This window comes from Monoraphidium neglectum, assembly GCF_000611645.1.
Source record: "Monoraphidium neglectum strain SAG 48.87 unplaced genomic scaffold scaffold01497, whole genome shotgun sequence".
NCBI classification, from domain to species: domain Eukaryota; kingdom Viridiplantae; phylum Chlorophyta; class Chlorophyceae; order Sphaeropleales; family Selenastraceae; genus Monoraphidium; species Monoraphidium neglectum.
In genome coordinates, this window is record NW_014012131.1 from 1 (window position 1) to 13,688 (window position 13,688).

Consider the following 13,688-nt stretch of genomic DNA (forward strand, 5'->3'; position numbering starts at 1 on the left):
GGGGAGGGCAGGGGTTTGTTGCGGGAGGGGCCTATGACACGAGGGGTGGTGGGGTGCGGCTGGCACGCTGCGACATGGCATTTGAGGGCGCGCAGACTCAGCAGGCAGGCATCCCTTTTCCTTGGCTGGGATTCCAATTCTGCGGCGGAAGCACGAATGCTTGCCAACCAAGCGATGCGTCAAGCGGCCTTTGCACATGCAGCCCCAGCTGTGGCGCACCTCCAGCATGATGCAGCAGTTGCTGCCCAGGGTGCTGAACACGCAGTCCAGGTGCATCCGATCCTGGGGACAGGTGGTGGGAGCAGTAGCTGTTGCGCTGGCGGGCATGCGGTGCATCAACAAATCAGCACATATGTACATACTGCCATGCTGCAGCATAAGCCCGCAGGGCGCGGCGGCACGCGCTGTATTTGCATGCATATACATCTACATGCACACACACACACACGCACACACACACAAATATGCACACACACGCACACACACACAACTCTGCACACGCTCCCACGTTGGCGTTTGTGCATGTGCGCAGCCACATGCACAAATCACACACTCTCTCTCTCTCTCTCTCTCTCTCTCTCTCTCTCTCTCTCTCTCTCTCTCTCTCTCTCTCTCTTTTTCACCGCCTTCGCGTCAATCAGCCTCACAAGCGCACAGGTGCACGCAGACTCTGTGCTTATGTACACACGCAAACGCACCAACACCCGGACATATACACACACAAAAGCCTACGCACCTGGTTCTTGTCAAAGTCGTCCCTCACGACAGCAAAGCGCCGGGTGCCCAGCAGGTCCCGGTCCATCAGCTGCTGGCACGCCTCCATGTTGCTGTGGGGTTCGAGGGGGCGTGTTTACGCGCGCGCCCACGCATGCGCATTCGTCCCCAGTCGTCTCAACGTCAACAGAACGTGCGGCTGACCTGTAAGCCCCGACATTGTCCCCGCCAACTTCTTGCGAGCAGCTAACGCACGCGCCGCGTCACACGGGATTGGCTTTTCGCAATGCCTGCAGGTCCAGCACGCCCGCACGCAGCACACCTCCTCGACTCCCACCGCCCACAGCTGAGCCGCTGCGAGCGGCGCGCACCTGCGCAGGCCGATGCCGACCATCGCCAGGTCCTGGCCCATTGGGAAGAAGTCGCCGCCCTCCAGGAACCCAGGAGCCTCGATCTCACCCACGATGGGCATGCCTGGGGGGAGGGGGCGCATGGGGGTGTCATCGACGGGGCGGAGCCGTGAAGGTTGCTGACTCCGGCGGCGCAGGGGTGGCGTGCGGCGGGTAGAAGCCGCTGTGCCAAGGATGTTGGGGGTTGGACGTGCACGAATTCGCTCGTCGCGGCAATGACACGTGTTCATGCCTCTACCCTCCTCCTCCCCTTTGGGGCAAACACGGGGGATGGCTTCGCCCCCACCAACCCCACCAACCCAGGGGGGCCCACCGAGCTTGTTGAAGCAGAAGCGCATGAGCTGCACCTCCCGCTGGCGCTGTGCGCTGCGCAGGCAGCCCATGACGATGCCCTTGCAGGTGGTGATCTAAGGGGGGTACAGAGGGGCGAGGGCGCGCAGGTCAGGCATCGGCTGCAGCCACAGAAGCAGTTGATGCTCACCAGGCTCAAACGGGTTGAAAGAAACAAGGCCTTGTGCATCAAACAGCCGCAGTGCCCAGCGCACACGCGACACAATGGCGCCACCGCAGGGGTAGCGGGGGTAGGAGACGCGGCGCCGCGCCGCAGCGACACCTGCTGGTCCCTTGTGTAGACCAGGTTTGAGAGGGGCGCAAACGTGTAGGATGCCATGAAGCCCGTGTCGCGCCCCGAGGGCGTCAGCGCGACCGTGGGGTTGATGAGGATTATGTCAATCAGCTGGGCAATGCTCATGTGCTCGACGACCTGGGGGGCGGGGCGGGGGGGCGGGGCGCACAGGGCGGTCACGAGTTGGTGGGCGGCGGTGCTTGAGAGGCGTGAGGGGAGCCCCTGACGCCTCTCAAAGCTGGCACCGATGCGAAACCAGGTGCGGGGCTCAAACAAGGACGCAAGCCGTGAGGGCCTACAGGCCCTCCAACCACAGGATTGACGAGCCCGCCTGCCCTTGGGGCATGGGCAGCGTGGCTGTAGTGGCGCCCTCACCTCCCTCTTGTAGTCGTCTGTCAAGTAGAAGCGGTCCTTCTCGGCAATGTCCTCAGCGGTGAAGCCCTCGGCGACCTTGGTTGATTCGGCAAGGGTGGGGACGGCGGCTGGGACTTGGGTGGCAGCGCGTGCCATGCTTGCGAGGCAAGCTGGGCTGATGTCGCGGGTTGCTGACGTACTGCCAAGGCCCAGGCCCAGCCCACAGGACTGCCAGCAGTGCTGATCTCGGGCCAGCTGCGGGGTGGCAGGGCCAGCAACCACCCGACCGCGTGGGGCGGTGGCAGCCGCATTTCCTCGGCTGCCAGCGGCTCAACCGGCAAACAGCCAAGGGGGCCGCCGCCGCCTCGGACAGCCAGCCGTGCCTGGCAGCTGCATCAGACGCCTAATACACACTGCACCTACCCCTCACCAGCTGAGAAAACCAGAGCCAGCACTCCCACAGCTGCGCACCCCTGGCCCCTCACCTTGTACTGGAGTGTCGACATGGCCAGGTTCTCCAGCGCCACGCGCGCCCCCATGTGCTCCTCCACGCCGTGAGCCAGGATCTCGCGCACTGTCAGCACGCGCACGCCGTGCTCGCGCAGCACCTGTGCGCGCGCGTGTGTGTGTGTGTGTGTGTGTGTGTGCGCATGCGTGTGCGTGCGTGCGTGCGTGTGTGTGTGTGTGTGTGTGTGTGTCTGTGTGCGTGCGTATGTGCGCGTGTGTGTGCCCGCATGTGCGCAGGCATATGCGCACACACATGCGCGCCCGTAGGCGAGCGTTGCGCGTTCAAGCAGCATTTTGCATGCGCACGTTGCGCACATTGTGCCCGAAACCTCGCGACGAGCCCGGCAGGGCGCGGCTGCAGCAGCACCAGGGGCCAGGGCCTGTGCCTCGGCACATAATTATCTCCTGCGCTCGCCTGTCTGAAGTTTGCGTGGTGGGCCTTGGCGCTCTCGATGTTGACCGGGCGCTCAAAAAGGGAGCCGCGGGGGTGCAGGCCGCCCATCATCAGGGAAGACCCCTCGGGCTCACACACAATGACGACCTGCGCCACACATAATGGGCAGGGGCAGACGCAAGGGGTGCAGTTTCAAGGGTGCTGGGCCCGTTTGCACCCTGCGTCACAGCACAACTGCTGTTTGGCGGTGCAAATGCGTGTTCGCCGACGCCGTCCTCAGTGCCGGCCCTGTTTGAATTGCCCTGCCGCTTGCCCATTCCCCCTGTTCCCTCGCGGTCACCACACCTGCGCCGCGCTCCCTTTGATAGAGCGCCACGGGAGGGCGCAGCTCAGGAGCAGGCCCCGCCGCTGGGCTCCTGCCCAATGCAGGCATGCAGCCCAGCCCCCAGGGCGTGCAAACAAACAGCGTGCATGCAGCCGCCCTGCACGTCCTGGCCTTCCCAGCCCAAGCGGCGCCGCGCGGCCCACCTGCGCCATCTCGTCCTCGTCCTCCTGCACCGCGAGCAGCTCCCCGCCCAGCAGCCCCTGCTGCGCCGGCCGCGACACGTTGTGCTGCAGCGCCAGCGGCGTGCTCGGCTTGGGGCTCTTGACCGCTGCCTGCATCAGCACGGACTCACAGTCCAGGAAGGACTGCGCGTGGTTCATTTTGGCGTTCGCCGCCAACGCCGCCGCCGCGCCTCCCGCGGAGGGGATGTTGATGGGGGTGGCTGCGGCGTTGGCCGCGCCGCCGAGCGCAATCGATTTTGGTGACTGCGACTTGCGGCCGCCCAGCGTCAGGCTCTCAATAATCGTCTCCATGAGATAACCAAGGCCTCAAAATGCTCTGTGAAGGGTTGCGAATGGGGGTGCCGCGGTGATGAAGCCCGTCGCATGTGGCGGCTGCGTGCACATGCGCCACACCGCCATGCGCGCATGGCAATGCGCAATATTGCCGCGCCCGGTCTGCCCGTGCGGCACAGCGGCACGGGCAGCCGCTGCAACTATTAATCATCTCCTAACCTGAGGGCCTCCTACGCCGCCTTTCAGCCCTCCAGTTCCAGCGGCGTGATGCTACCGGCAGATCCCAGCTGAAAGAGAATGCGGCGCGCAGTTGCACGCCCGTAATCACCGATGTCGTTGGAAAGTACGAATCAATGAAGCTATCGGCAAATTTCGATTTTGGCGCAAGTGAGTTCGTGCCTGCGACACCCAAGACCCGCTCTTTGCTTGAATGCAATGGCAGCCACAATTGAATCTGATGCACTCCGTTTTTGCTCAGGTATACAGTTCCGGCCCCTCGCAACCACCTCATCACCACGGCCGTCGCTGACTCGCCCGCCTGTATGGGCGCATCACTGTCACAGTGCAGAAGGACGCGACTGTGCCGCGGTGCAGCCACCGGCTCCTCGCACTGAAGCTCAGCGCGTTACACCTGAAGCATGTCATGCTGTCAATGTCCTGGCTCATCAACATACCCCGCGGCCCGCCCAGAGCGCCCTGGCAGAGCCAGCTCCGCTGCCTTGATGTCCGCCCCGGTCGCCGGTGTCTCCAGCCCCTGGAACGTCCGCGCCTTCGTGAGATACTCTGCAGCGCTGCGCGCCACCACCTGTCGCTGCCGTGGGTCCCCCGCTGCAGCCGCACTGCCAAGGTGCAGCCCGCCCGAAGCGACGAGCGCACCCCCTCCGGACACGCCCGCCCCGGCCCCATCCTCCTCTACGGGTCCCTCCCCCTGGCCGCCGCCGCCGCCGCTACCGCCGTCGCCACCAGCCCCCCTGTGCCAGCTCAACAGCTCCCCGTAATCGAGCCGGTAGCTTCCCAGTTCCAGCGGCTGCCCTGTAAGCGCGAGCAGCGCCTCGTGCGGCGTGATGATGGGCGCCAAAAACTCCTTCGAGTCCAGGATCAGCCCCTGGGGCTCCGCCACCATCACAAACACCTCGATCTCGGGGAAGTTTGCCAGCTTGGCGGGGCTGGGCTTGCCCATCAACAGCGTGTACGTCTTCTTGCCGGCCTGCGGGTGGTGGAGCAGCAGGTGGTGATGCTGCATGCATGGCCTGGGTGCGCGCCGTGGGCGTGCATGACGCCAAGGGCGGACGTGCGCTGCGCCGCCACCGCTGCCCCTGGCCGAGGCCGCCAGATGGCCCGCAAGCCTGCCCGCTTCGAAGCTCATCGGACTGTCCTACACAGCTGCATGCCCTCTGTGCTCTGACTCCCCCCTGGCTGCGATCGCTGCCTTGCAGCCACTGCGTTTCACCCTCAGCCCGCACGCCATGCCCACACACTTTCGCTCTGTCCACCTCCCACGACCCCCTTCCTCAACCTGCCCCCTCAAACCCCATCATCCAGCCCACCTGGCCGGCCAGCTTCCGCAGTGCCTCCAGGGCTTCCAGATATCCCGCCGCCCCAAGCGTCCCCACCAGCAGCCCGATGATGCTCGCGGCCCGCGCCTTCTCAACTAAAAAGTACCGCCGCCGCAGCAGCCGCGACAGGCTGTCGCTGAGGCCGGCCGTGGCCTTGAAGCCGTCTGCGGGGTCAATGCCCGCCCACGCGGCTGCGCTGTGGGTAAGCTGCAGGTGGGTCAGCGCGGGCCCAGAGGGGGGGCCGACCCAAATGATGCAGCGCGGGGTCGCTGTGCCTCCAGGGGGGGCGCACCAGATGAGGCCACCAAGTGGCGGCGGTGAATACCCGTTGCTACTGCTGCTGCCGCTGCCTCTGCTGCTGCTGGCCTCTGCCCCTGCGACGTAATCGTTTGCATCTCGGCTGCTGCTGCTGCTGCTGCTGCTCATCGCCCCAGCGGCCGCCTCGCAACGTCCGCCTGCTGCTGTGCTGCTGCAGGGCGGGTGCTGGGCCCCAGGTTCTTCCGTCGCTGCACCTGCTATGCCGGTCCCTTCAGCGCCCGCAACTGCGCCGGCGCCGCCGCAGCCAGCGCCCCTGCAGCAGCTGCCTCCGCCGCCTTCGCCCGCCACGGCGATCCCGCTTGTCGATGCTTTGGGTGGGTCCAGCAGCAGCGGCGCCACGTCTGCAAACTCCACCCTCAGCGGCCCCTAGTGGAGGAGGTGCGTGAGGGCACGCAGGACCGTTGTGGCCCAGCCTTCGACACTCCGGGCTCGGCAAGCAAACCACCCTCATTGGCGGACACAACACACAAGCCCGCAGGTGCCACCAAGCACGCACCTGATAAACCTCCAATAGCTGCCCCTTCAGCTGCTCGACCGCATGCACGTACAGCTGGTCATAAACCACCAGCGCCCAGTCGGCCACACCACTGCTGCCCGCCCCCTCGCCAGCGCCCCCATCGCCAGCGCTGCCGTGCTCCCGCAGCGCCGCGGCGAGGTGCCCGCAGCACGCCGCAACGTCGAGTGGCGCGCGGGGCAGGACGCAGAGCGCCGGCGTGCGGGTGACCGGCGTGAGAGATGCGTGGCCAAAATGAACCTGGGTGGGCGTGCGAGGAGGCAACGGCGGGGGACGGGGGCATGCAACAGCGGCGTCGGGGCTTCAGTGGTGCATGCCACGCCAAGGTCAAGGTGCCGGCATTACCACAAATTTTCCAGGTCTTTCTAGCTCAACTGCCCTCAGCTGCTCAAAGGCACGCGGCACTGAAGTGCAATGCTTGCACAGAGCTGCGACGGAGCGCACCACGCAGTCTGCGTTGACATGCTGCGCCGCAACCTCGTCGATGCTGAGCGGGTTGTATGTAGTGTCTGCCAGCACATACACCTGCATCATATGATCCAGGAATAGAGGGTCCCTTATGCAACCTGTGCTGGTCGATCCCAGGGCCTGCGAGTGCAGGACTGCTGAGCAGCGATGGCGGCGGCTTCGGGCGGCGTACCGCACACGCTTCGCATGGGCCCGCAGCGCGGAGCGTCTGCAATGCTGGAGAGCCCACCTTTGCGTGGGAGCAGCCAGATAGCTCGTTCTGCAGGGCACGCGCCACGGCCGGTGCCTCCTCCAGCATGTCATCAGGAAACTGCAGCGTGACCCGCCGGTATCCGCGGTTCAAGACATATGCCACAACTTCGGCTAACTCCCACCGGTGTTCCATGCTTGATGCACCACCACGGATCTACACTGTTATTGCTAGGTGACCACAGTGCCAATACAATGTGTGAATATGCATTTTTTCGAAATGTCGGAGTGGAGTTGCACACGATTATCATACCAGATCGCGTAACCCGGACTTCTCTCTGATGCGTCGTCACTAGGTGATCTCAGCAGCTCGTCCTTGTATTGATCACACCGTGATGCATTCATGTCTCTAGTAGTATCTCCCTCGCCGCCTCAGGCACTGCTGAACGAAAGGAAGCTAGCTTGGACCTGCCTGACAGCCTGAGCTACAGGTGCTCTACCAATGTGCTTTCACAGCTATGGCTTTGAGGTGTTGTCTGAAGCTTCTGTGTCAGTTGCCTTTTGATGGCGCATGCACCAGTGGTAGATGCAGTGGCGGACGTGCCGCCCCAGTGGACATGGTGGTTTGCCCTGGCGGCACAGCAACTGCATCAAGTTGTTCGCTGCCAGGCCAGTTGCCTGCAGCTCACTTGTGGTGGTGCAACTGATCGTCAGCTACCCCTCGCCTTTCTGCTAATTTGTAGGATCTTTGCGTGGGGATCAACCGGCACGCCCACCAACAGGAGCAGCAGGGATGGGCGCGGGACCTTCCACACAGGCGGCGCCACAGGCGCTTGCCGTAGAATTCGACGTGAGCTGCCCGCAGCCGCGCTGCGTCGCCCCCGTCATGCCACCAGCGTGCACTTGAAGCCTTGAGGCTGCCACGTGCTGGGCAAGCACCACCAAATCGCCCTCAAGCCACGCCGCTGGTTTTGGGCATATGCTAATTACATCAATAAAGGCGCCTTTGCCCACCACCCCTGGTCTCAGGTGACGTGCCACGTGCCTGTAGAGAGAGTGATTGCTATTGCAGAATCGGCAGGCGAGGCCATCATGGCTGTATATAGCAGCGAGGTGTGCAGCTAGAGGCGGCAGCAGCAGCTGACGTTGATTTGCCAACGCCCGGGGGGAGCCGTGCATGTATGGTGGGGTGTCCTGATCCATGCTGCCAGGCCTGGCCTTTCAGGCCCCTTGCTCAAGGGTGTTTGCGCCTCCGCATGCCGAACTGCGCAGACCTATGACTGCTGCACCTGATGCGGGCCGCCTTTTGCAACTCCCGCGCCCTGCACCACCAACCCGGCTGTGCAGGACGTGGGGCTGGAGGTGAAGGACGACATGAGCCCCCTAACACGCGCCGACATAGAGGCCAACGCCATCATATGCAAGGGCCTGGTGAGCCCTTTTACCAGCTAGGCCCCGCGGCCCTGTGGCGGCCGGCGCGGGCAGCTCGCAAATGGGCGTGCGCGCACGCGGCGGCTTCGCTGCGTGGATGCGCCTGGTCTCTGCCCCTCGCTTCTGTGTGTGCGAGGGCGACCGCGAACTAGGGGCTTGCGCAGTACCTTTTGAGGGCTCGCTCGCCGAGGCTGTGGTGTATCCCATGCTCGCGGGCACGCGCGCTCCTGTCACCCTCCCCCGCCGTTTCCAAGGCCGAGCTGGCGCCGCACGTGCCCATCATATCTGAAGAGAACAAGCAGCTGCCCTACTCCATACGAAAAGGTGGGCCAGGTGGCAGGCGTTCTGCCCAGCCATCAGAGTCCATACGCCACAGCATGCCCCTGTTGTATGTGCTGCAGCTTGATCATGCGCCCTGGCTCCTACTCATCCCGGTGCGTCAACCTGCAAAGTTTGGCAGCAAGCTCCTCCGGTATCACCAACCACAGAGCACATGTGCAGTCATCTAAATGCGTCCTCACGCTTATAGCACCCTAACCCGAACCCAGGCTACCAGTACTGCTGGCTGGTGGACCCCCTGGATGGCACCAAGGAGTTTGTCAAGCGCAACGGGGAGTTCACCGTGAACATCGCGCTGGTGCAGGGCGGCTCCCCCGTGCTGGGCGTGCTGCACGTGCCCGTGACCAAGGAGACGTTTTTCGCAGTGGAGGGGCGCGGCGCGTTCGTGCGGCGCGAGGTGCGCAGGTGTCGATGGGTGATGATGTCAAGGGACCGTCGAGGGTCGCTCTGTGCCTCTGGGCGAGATAATGATGGCGCCTTTGCACCCACGCTTGCAACCAGTGCTCCATGGAGCCCTTCCACCCTCAAAGTCGGGCTTATAGAGACCAGCTGTTTTGAAAGCCATCTTGAACCGCTTGTCCACAATTCCTGGACAGGGCGTCACCAGCCAAATCAGGGCGGCCGAGTTCAACCCCGCAGAGGAGGGTGTTGTGATCGTAGGGTCGGCCTCACACATGAGCAGCGCGACCAAGGTGGCCGGGTTGGGGACCATTGCTTGAGGGCCTGGTTGGTTGGGTGAAGGGTTCAGGTTGGCGCCCAGCTGCCATAGCAGCAGCTGCTGGTGCTGACGGGGCAATCCCGCAGCTGCGCATGCATCTGCTGCTGCTGCTGCTACTACTACTGCTGCTCCTGCTGCTGCTGCTGCCGCTGCTGCTGCTGCCGCTGCTGCTGCTGCTGCTGCTGCTGCTGCTGCTGCTGCTGCTGCTGCTGCTGCTGCTGCTGCTGCTGCTGTAGCCTGGCTAAGCGCTGCCCTCATAGTTGAGCCTTTCCTGTGTGCATCTGAACCAAGACTGTGTCCTCCCTTCGTTCCGCAGGACTTTGTTGCTTTGTTCAAGAACCCAGAGTTTCGGCAGATGGGCAGCAGCCTGAAACTCATGATGGTGCGCAGAGGTCTTGGGGCGGGTAGGGATGCGGATGTCATGGGGAAAGCCCTCCAGGCACCTGGGGCTTGTCAAGGTTAACAAACACAGCCTTGCGCATGCACATGCACTTGCACAGGTTGCAGAGGGCATCGCCCACGCGTATCCGCGTCTGGCGCCAACCATGGAGGTGGGCGATGCAACGATGGCGCAGCCGAGCTGCGCTCGATTGGCGCTGTTATCAGATCACCCACATGCCGTGCATATCGCTGCGCGAGTGCTCACGACCCGACACCCGTACTAGCTTTTCGGGGCACACCAGCGTTTTCTACGCACGCCCCAGCCCATGCATGCGAGCGCCCAGCACCCGTGACCTAAACCCGCCTCATGGCAAACCCTGCGGACAGTGGGACACCGCGGCGGCTGACATCATAGTGCGCGAGGCTGGGGGCGTGGTGCTGTACGCGGGGCGCTGCACAGGGAAGGGGGAGCTCCTTGAGGACTGGAAGGTGGGACGCACGGGGGGGGGGGCAGGCGGAGGGCCGGCACGGCAGGCACCTGCCGCCTGCGGCGGGCAGGGCGTGGCCGGACGGGCATGGCCGGCAGGGCGTGGCCGGACGGGCGTGGCCGGCAGGGCGTGGCCGGCAGGCGCGGTCGGCGGAACATGGCCGGCTTGATACGCGCTTGCGGACAGAGTTCGTTGCACCAAGCATGCACGCGACACGAGCGGCGGTCGACCTGACGGGCGGGTACCTTCTGCGCACAGGGTTGCCCGGCTGTCCCCCCAAAGAGCACCGGCTCTCCTCCATTTTCACTCTTGCCTCACCCTGCTGTCCGCCTGCTTCCCTTGTTTGCTATCCCGCAACTCTTCACCAAACCCGCGCCCACAGGACGCGGTCCTAAAGGAGCGGCCCCTCGAGTACAACAAGGAGGACCTGCTGAACCCCTGCTTCGTGGTGTTTGGGCGGCGGCGCGACGGGTAGAGCTGCGCGCAGCAGATAGGCTTTGCCTTGAGGCAGCCGGGGCGCTGGTGTTTTTGGGGGAGGGGGCCTGCACAGCCACGCTGGTCCGCCAGGGCAGCGCTCACATGCGGTTTGCATGGTTTTTTAATATGTGCATGGCACACAGATTGTTTTTTGTTTGGCAATGTGTCTGATCAAGTAGCATTGTGCTCATTGTTACTACTACTCACCACGTGTGAGGCACACTGAGGCCACTCGGCCCTGGGACAGACAGTATGCCATGTACTTGTGCGATTACAAGTCAAGCACGCTGGCGTCTCAATGAAGTGTAATCAGCAGCAGGTCCTGCTTGCGGTGCGACGAAAGCAACCGTCTGCGGGGTGCTTGGCGGGCGGACCAGGGCTTGGCGTGCGGCTGATTAGGGAACTACTATCAAACCACCACCAGCGGCAGCAGCGGACTGGACCGCCACCAGCTGTGTGCTGGCAATGCGTGCTCGTGCCGCATTGGTACCGTGGAGGATGATGGATATAGGGCATGTAAGTATTAGATACTGTAAGTGGCTAGAGAATTGCCAATGCATGCAGTTTGTGCCTCAACTCGACTAAGGCTGCGTTGTCGCCAACCGACGCCCGTGTGGCGGGCATACACAGCGCGGTGGCCCGGCGACGGCCTCGGCTGATAGCCAAACCTAGTCATCAAATCCACATCGAATTCGGCATGTCGCGAGACTGAAAAGCAGCGGCAGTATGCCCGGCTGCACTCGACAGCTGCGTGGCGGGCACTGAGCGGACGCACGGTTGCGCCGACCTCCTTGATGCCTTGGGCCCCCATACTCGGCCTTCCTTGTGCAGTTCGTGTTCGTGCATATACCATGAAGCCCCGCAAGAAAGCGAAGCCCTATGGGGCCCTGAAGACACAGTCCGCGGAGCACAAGCTCCTCGTCTGGTTCCTCCAGCTGTCCCTAGTGTCCCTGTCACGCTTCGTGACATCTCTGACAGCCCCGCTAGGCCGCGTGCTAACGGCACAGCTGTTCTTGGGCCGGTCGTGCGGCAAGCTGCTGACTTGGCTCAAGGGGGTGGTGCTGCACTGGGTGGCGTGGCTGTTCGGCCCCGCTCTGCCCCGCAATCACTGGGTTCAGAGGTGGAGCAGACAGTATGGGGTCGAGGTCATCAGACGGTGCCATGTTATCTTGGGTGAGCGGGCGCGGAGTGCGTGGCGCCCGCGGGCCACACTGTTGTGGCTCCAGACGCAGCCTCGGACATGCTATGATTTTGTAGCTGACTCAATGCATTGCTCCGACGCCAGCTTACAGGAGGGACGGTGGGGGAAGGGCCCCTGGACGATCTCTCTGACTCAATAGTGGCAATCCAGGCCCGCTGTATAAGCAGGGCGTGATCTACAGCGTGTAAACGGTTGAATTGTGACGTTGGCGTCCCCTGCCCCCTCCGCCGCGCTCCTCACAGGCTTGTTTGTTGCGGCCGGCGTCGTGTCGTCTCTCGTGCGCCGCTGGCGGGAGCGGTTTGACGCCCGCGCACAGCAGATACGCCACCTTGGAGAGCGCATGCGAGCAGCGACCAGCTACCAGGTGTGGAGGCTATGCAGCGAGCCACGATCGACTGCGCGGCCCGGGCCGCTGCAGGCCGCACTGCGGTCTGCACCACCCATGCACTGGTCCCACTTTCGCCCGCAGCAGCGTCGCTCAGCACCCACACGCGGTCGAACGCACGCGTTCGAAACCATGCGCGTGCGTTGTTTTCTGCTGCCCCCAGGAGTGGCGCGAGCTGGCGGAGCAGCTCGACCAGGTGGATGCCAACCGCCTGGGCGGCCGCTGCGGCATCGAGGAGGGGCGCCTCTACGACAGGAAGCTGCTGCTGCAGAAGCTGCAGCACCTGCAGCAGGTGCGCGAGGGCGGCAACATACGGGAGATGATGTTCAACCTGCGCAGCGACCTCATCAGGAACGTTGCCAACGTCGCCAAGAGGTGAGGGCGCGCGCACAGAGCATAAGGCCCGCAGGCGCCGCCCGGTCGTGCAGCAGCGGGCGCCGCAGGCGAGCGGCGCAGTCCGGGGGTGCCGCAGCCGGCCGGGGGCCTCGCGGGCGCTTTGCAGCAGGGGGCCGCACTTGGCAGCGCGGCGTACGGGGGCTCGGCCTGGTGGCGCGGACTGGGTCGGCCTGGCCTCCGTGCATGGGCACGCGGCAGCACCAAGCCGGCAGGGAACGTGCTAATCGAACCCTCACCGCCCCTCCCCTCGCCCGCTCCGCGCCCTGCCTTGCGTCCCCGCAGCCAGCTGCACGAGCACTCCCACTCGGTGCCCTCCACGATCCGCAGCTACATCACGGAGGTCCAGACGCAGGTGAACAGGGCGGCCCCGCAGGCCCACTCGTGTGCCCTGCAGTGGCGGGGCCCTGCTAGCGAACCATCGCCATGGTCCCATGGCGGTGGCGGCGGCGGCAGCCGGGGGTCGCGCCCCTGGTGACAGCCTGGCTTGCGAGCGCGGCACCTTGCGCCGCCTTGTTGGCCAAGCAGTACGGTAATCGGCGGGTGCCTGCCACGCGCCTGTTGCTCACTACACATGGTTGCACTCAATTCGCCCCTTCCATCCCCCTCCCCCCCAGCTGTCTACGCTGACAGACTGGCCGGAGGCTGGCGTCAGCAACGACGAGAAGCTGGCCTTTTTCAGGTGGGGAGCGCGCCTTGTTGGAAGTGCTGGGGTCGAGGCACTGGCAGACAGAGGCGAGCTAGCAGGGTGGCTGGGTGGCAGGCAGGAATGAGGAAGAGCGGCGGGGGCGGCTCAAGAAGCGCGGGTTCTCGGGCCTCTGCTCAGGTCTTGCCCCTGCCGCCGGCAACCCCTCGCGTGCGCAGGGAGGTGCGCCACACGTACGGGCGCACCGCGCTCCTCCTCAGCGGCGGCGGCGGCCTCGGGAGCTTCCACATCGTGAGTCCGCTCCGCCCGGGCGCCCAAACCTGTGCCATTGGTCGTGCCC

At 64.3% G+C, this 13,688-nt stretch overlaps 5 protein-coding genes across 5 annotated transcripts; 3 read left to right on the forward strand and 2 right to left on the reverse strand.

The window, feature by feature from the left end:
• Positions 1 to 31: 31 nt before the first annotated feature.
• On the reverse strand, positions 32 to 3,862 carry MNEG_8080 (Amidinotransferase family protein; the record flags this gene model as incomplete). The annotated part of the gene is made up of 11 exons (XM_014043443.1): positions 32 to 67; positions 220 to 282; positions 737 to 827; positions 1,086 to 1,188; positions 1,438 to 1,531; positions 1,690 to 1,887; positions 2,125 to 2,199; positions 2,391 to 2,486; positions 2,589 to 2,711; positions 2,978 to 3,151; positions 3,533 to 3,862. 11 exons carry the CDS (start codon positions 3,860 to 3,862, stop codon positions 32 to 34), a joined length of 1,383 nt encoding a protein of 460 aa, XP_013898897.1.
• Positions 3,863 to 4,493: 631 nt separating this feature from the next.
• On the reverse strand, positions 4,494 to 6,998 carry MNEG_8081 (putative Diphthamide biosynthesis protein 2; the record flags this gene model as incomplete). The annotated part of the gene is made up of 6 exons (XM_014043444.1): positions 4,494 to 5,051; positions 5,392 to 5,596; positions 5,693 to 6,084; positions 6,215 to 6,472; positions 6,677 to 6,757; positions 6,930 to 6,998. The coding sequence occupies 6 exons, from the start codon at positions 6,996 to 6,998 to the stop codon at positions 4,494 to 4,496; spliced, it is 1,563 nt and encodes a 520-aa protein (XP_013898898.1).
• Positions 6,999 to 7,981: 983 nt separating this feature from the next.
• Positions 7,982 to 9,613, forward strand: MNEG_8082 (CysQ protein; the record flags this gene model as incomplete). Its single annotated transcript, XM_014043445.1, has 6 exons — positions 7,982 to 8,002; positions 8,237 to 8,320; positions 8,575 to 8,644; positions 8,869 to 9,056; positions 9,256 to 9,351; positions 9,464 to 9,613. 6 exons carry the CDS (start codon positions 7,982 to 7,984, stop codon positions 9,611 to 9,613), a joined length of 609 nt encoding a protein of 202 aa, XP_013898899.1.
• A 309-nt stretch (positions 9,614 to 9,922) lies between these two features.
• MNEG_8083 (hypothetical protein) lies at positions 9,923 to 10,721 on the forward strand (the record flags this gene model as incomplete). Its single annotated transcript, XM_014043446.1, has 3 exons — positions 9,923 to 9,928; positions 10,146 to 10,247; positions 10,629 to 10,721. 3 exons carry the CDS (start codon positions 9,923 to 9,925, stop codon positions 10,719 to 10,721), a joined length of 201 nt encoding a protein of 66 aa, XP_013898900.1.
• Positions 10,722 to 12,264: 1,543 nt separating this feature from the next.
• Positions 12,265 to 13,180, forward strand: MNEG_8084 (hypothetical protein; the record flags this gene model as incomplete). The annotated part of the gene is made up of 3 exons (XM_014043447.1): positions 12,265 to 12,288; positions 12,473 to 12,684; positions 12,988 to 13,180. The coding sequence occupies 3 exons, from the start codon at positions 12,265 to 12,267 to the stop codon at positions 13,178 to 13,180; spliced, it is 429 nt and encodes a 142-aa protein (XP_013898901.1).
• Positions 13,181 to 13,688: the final 508 nt, after the last annotated feature.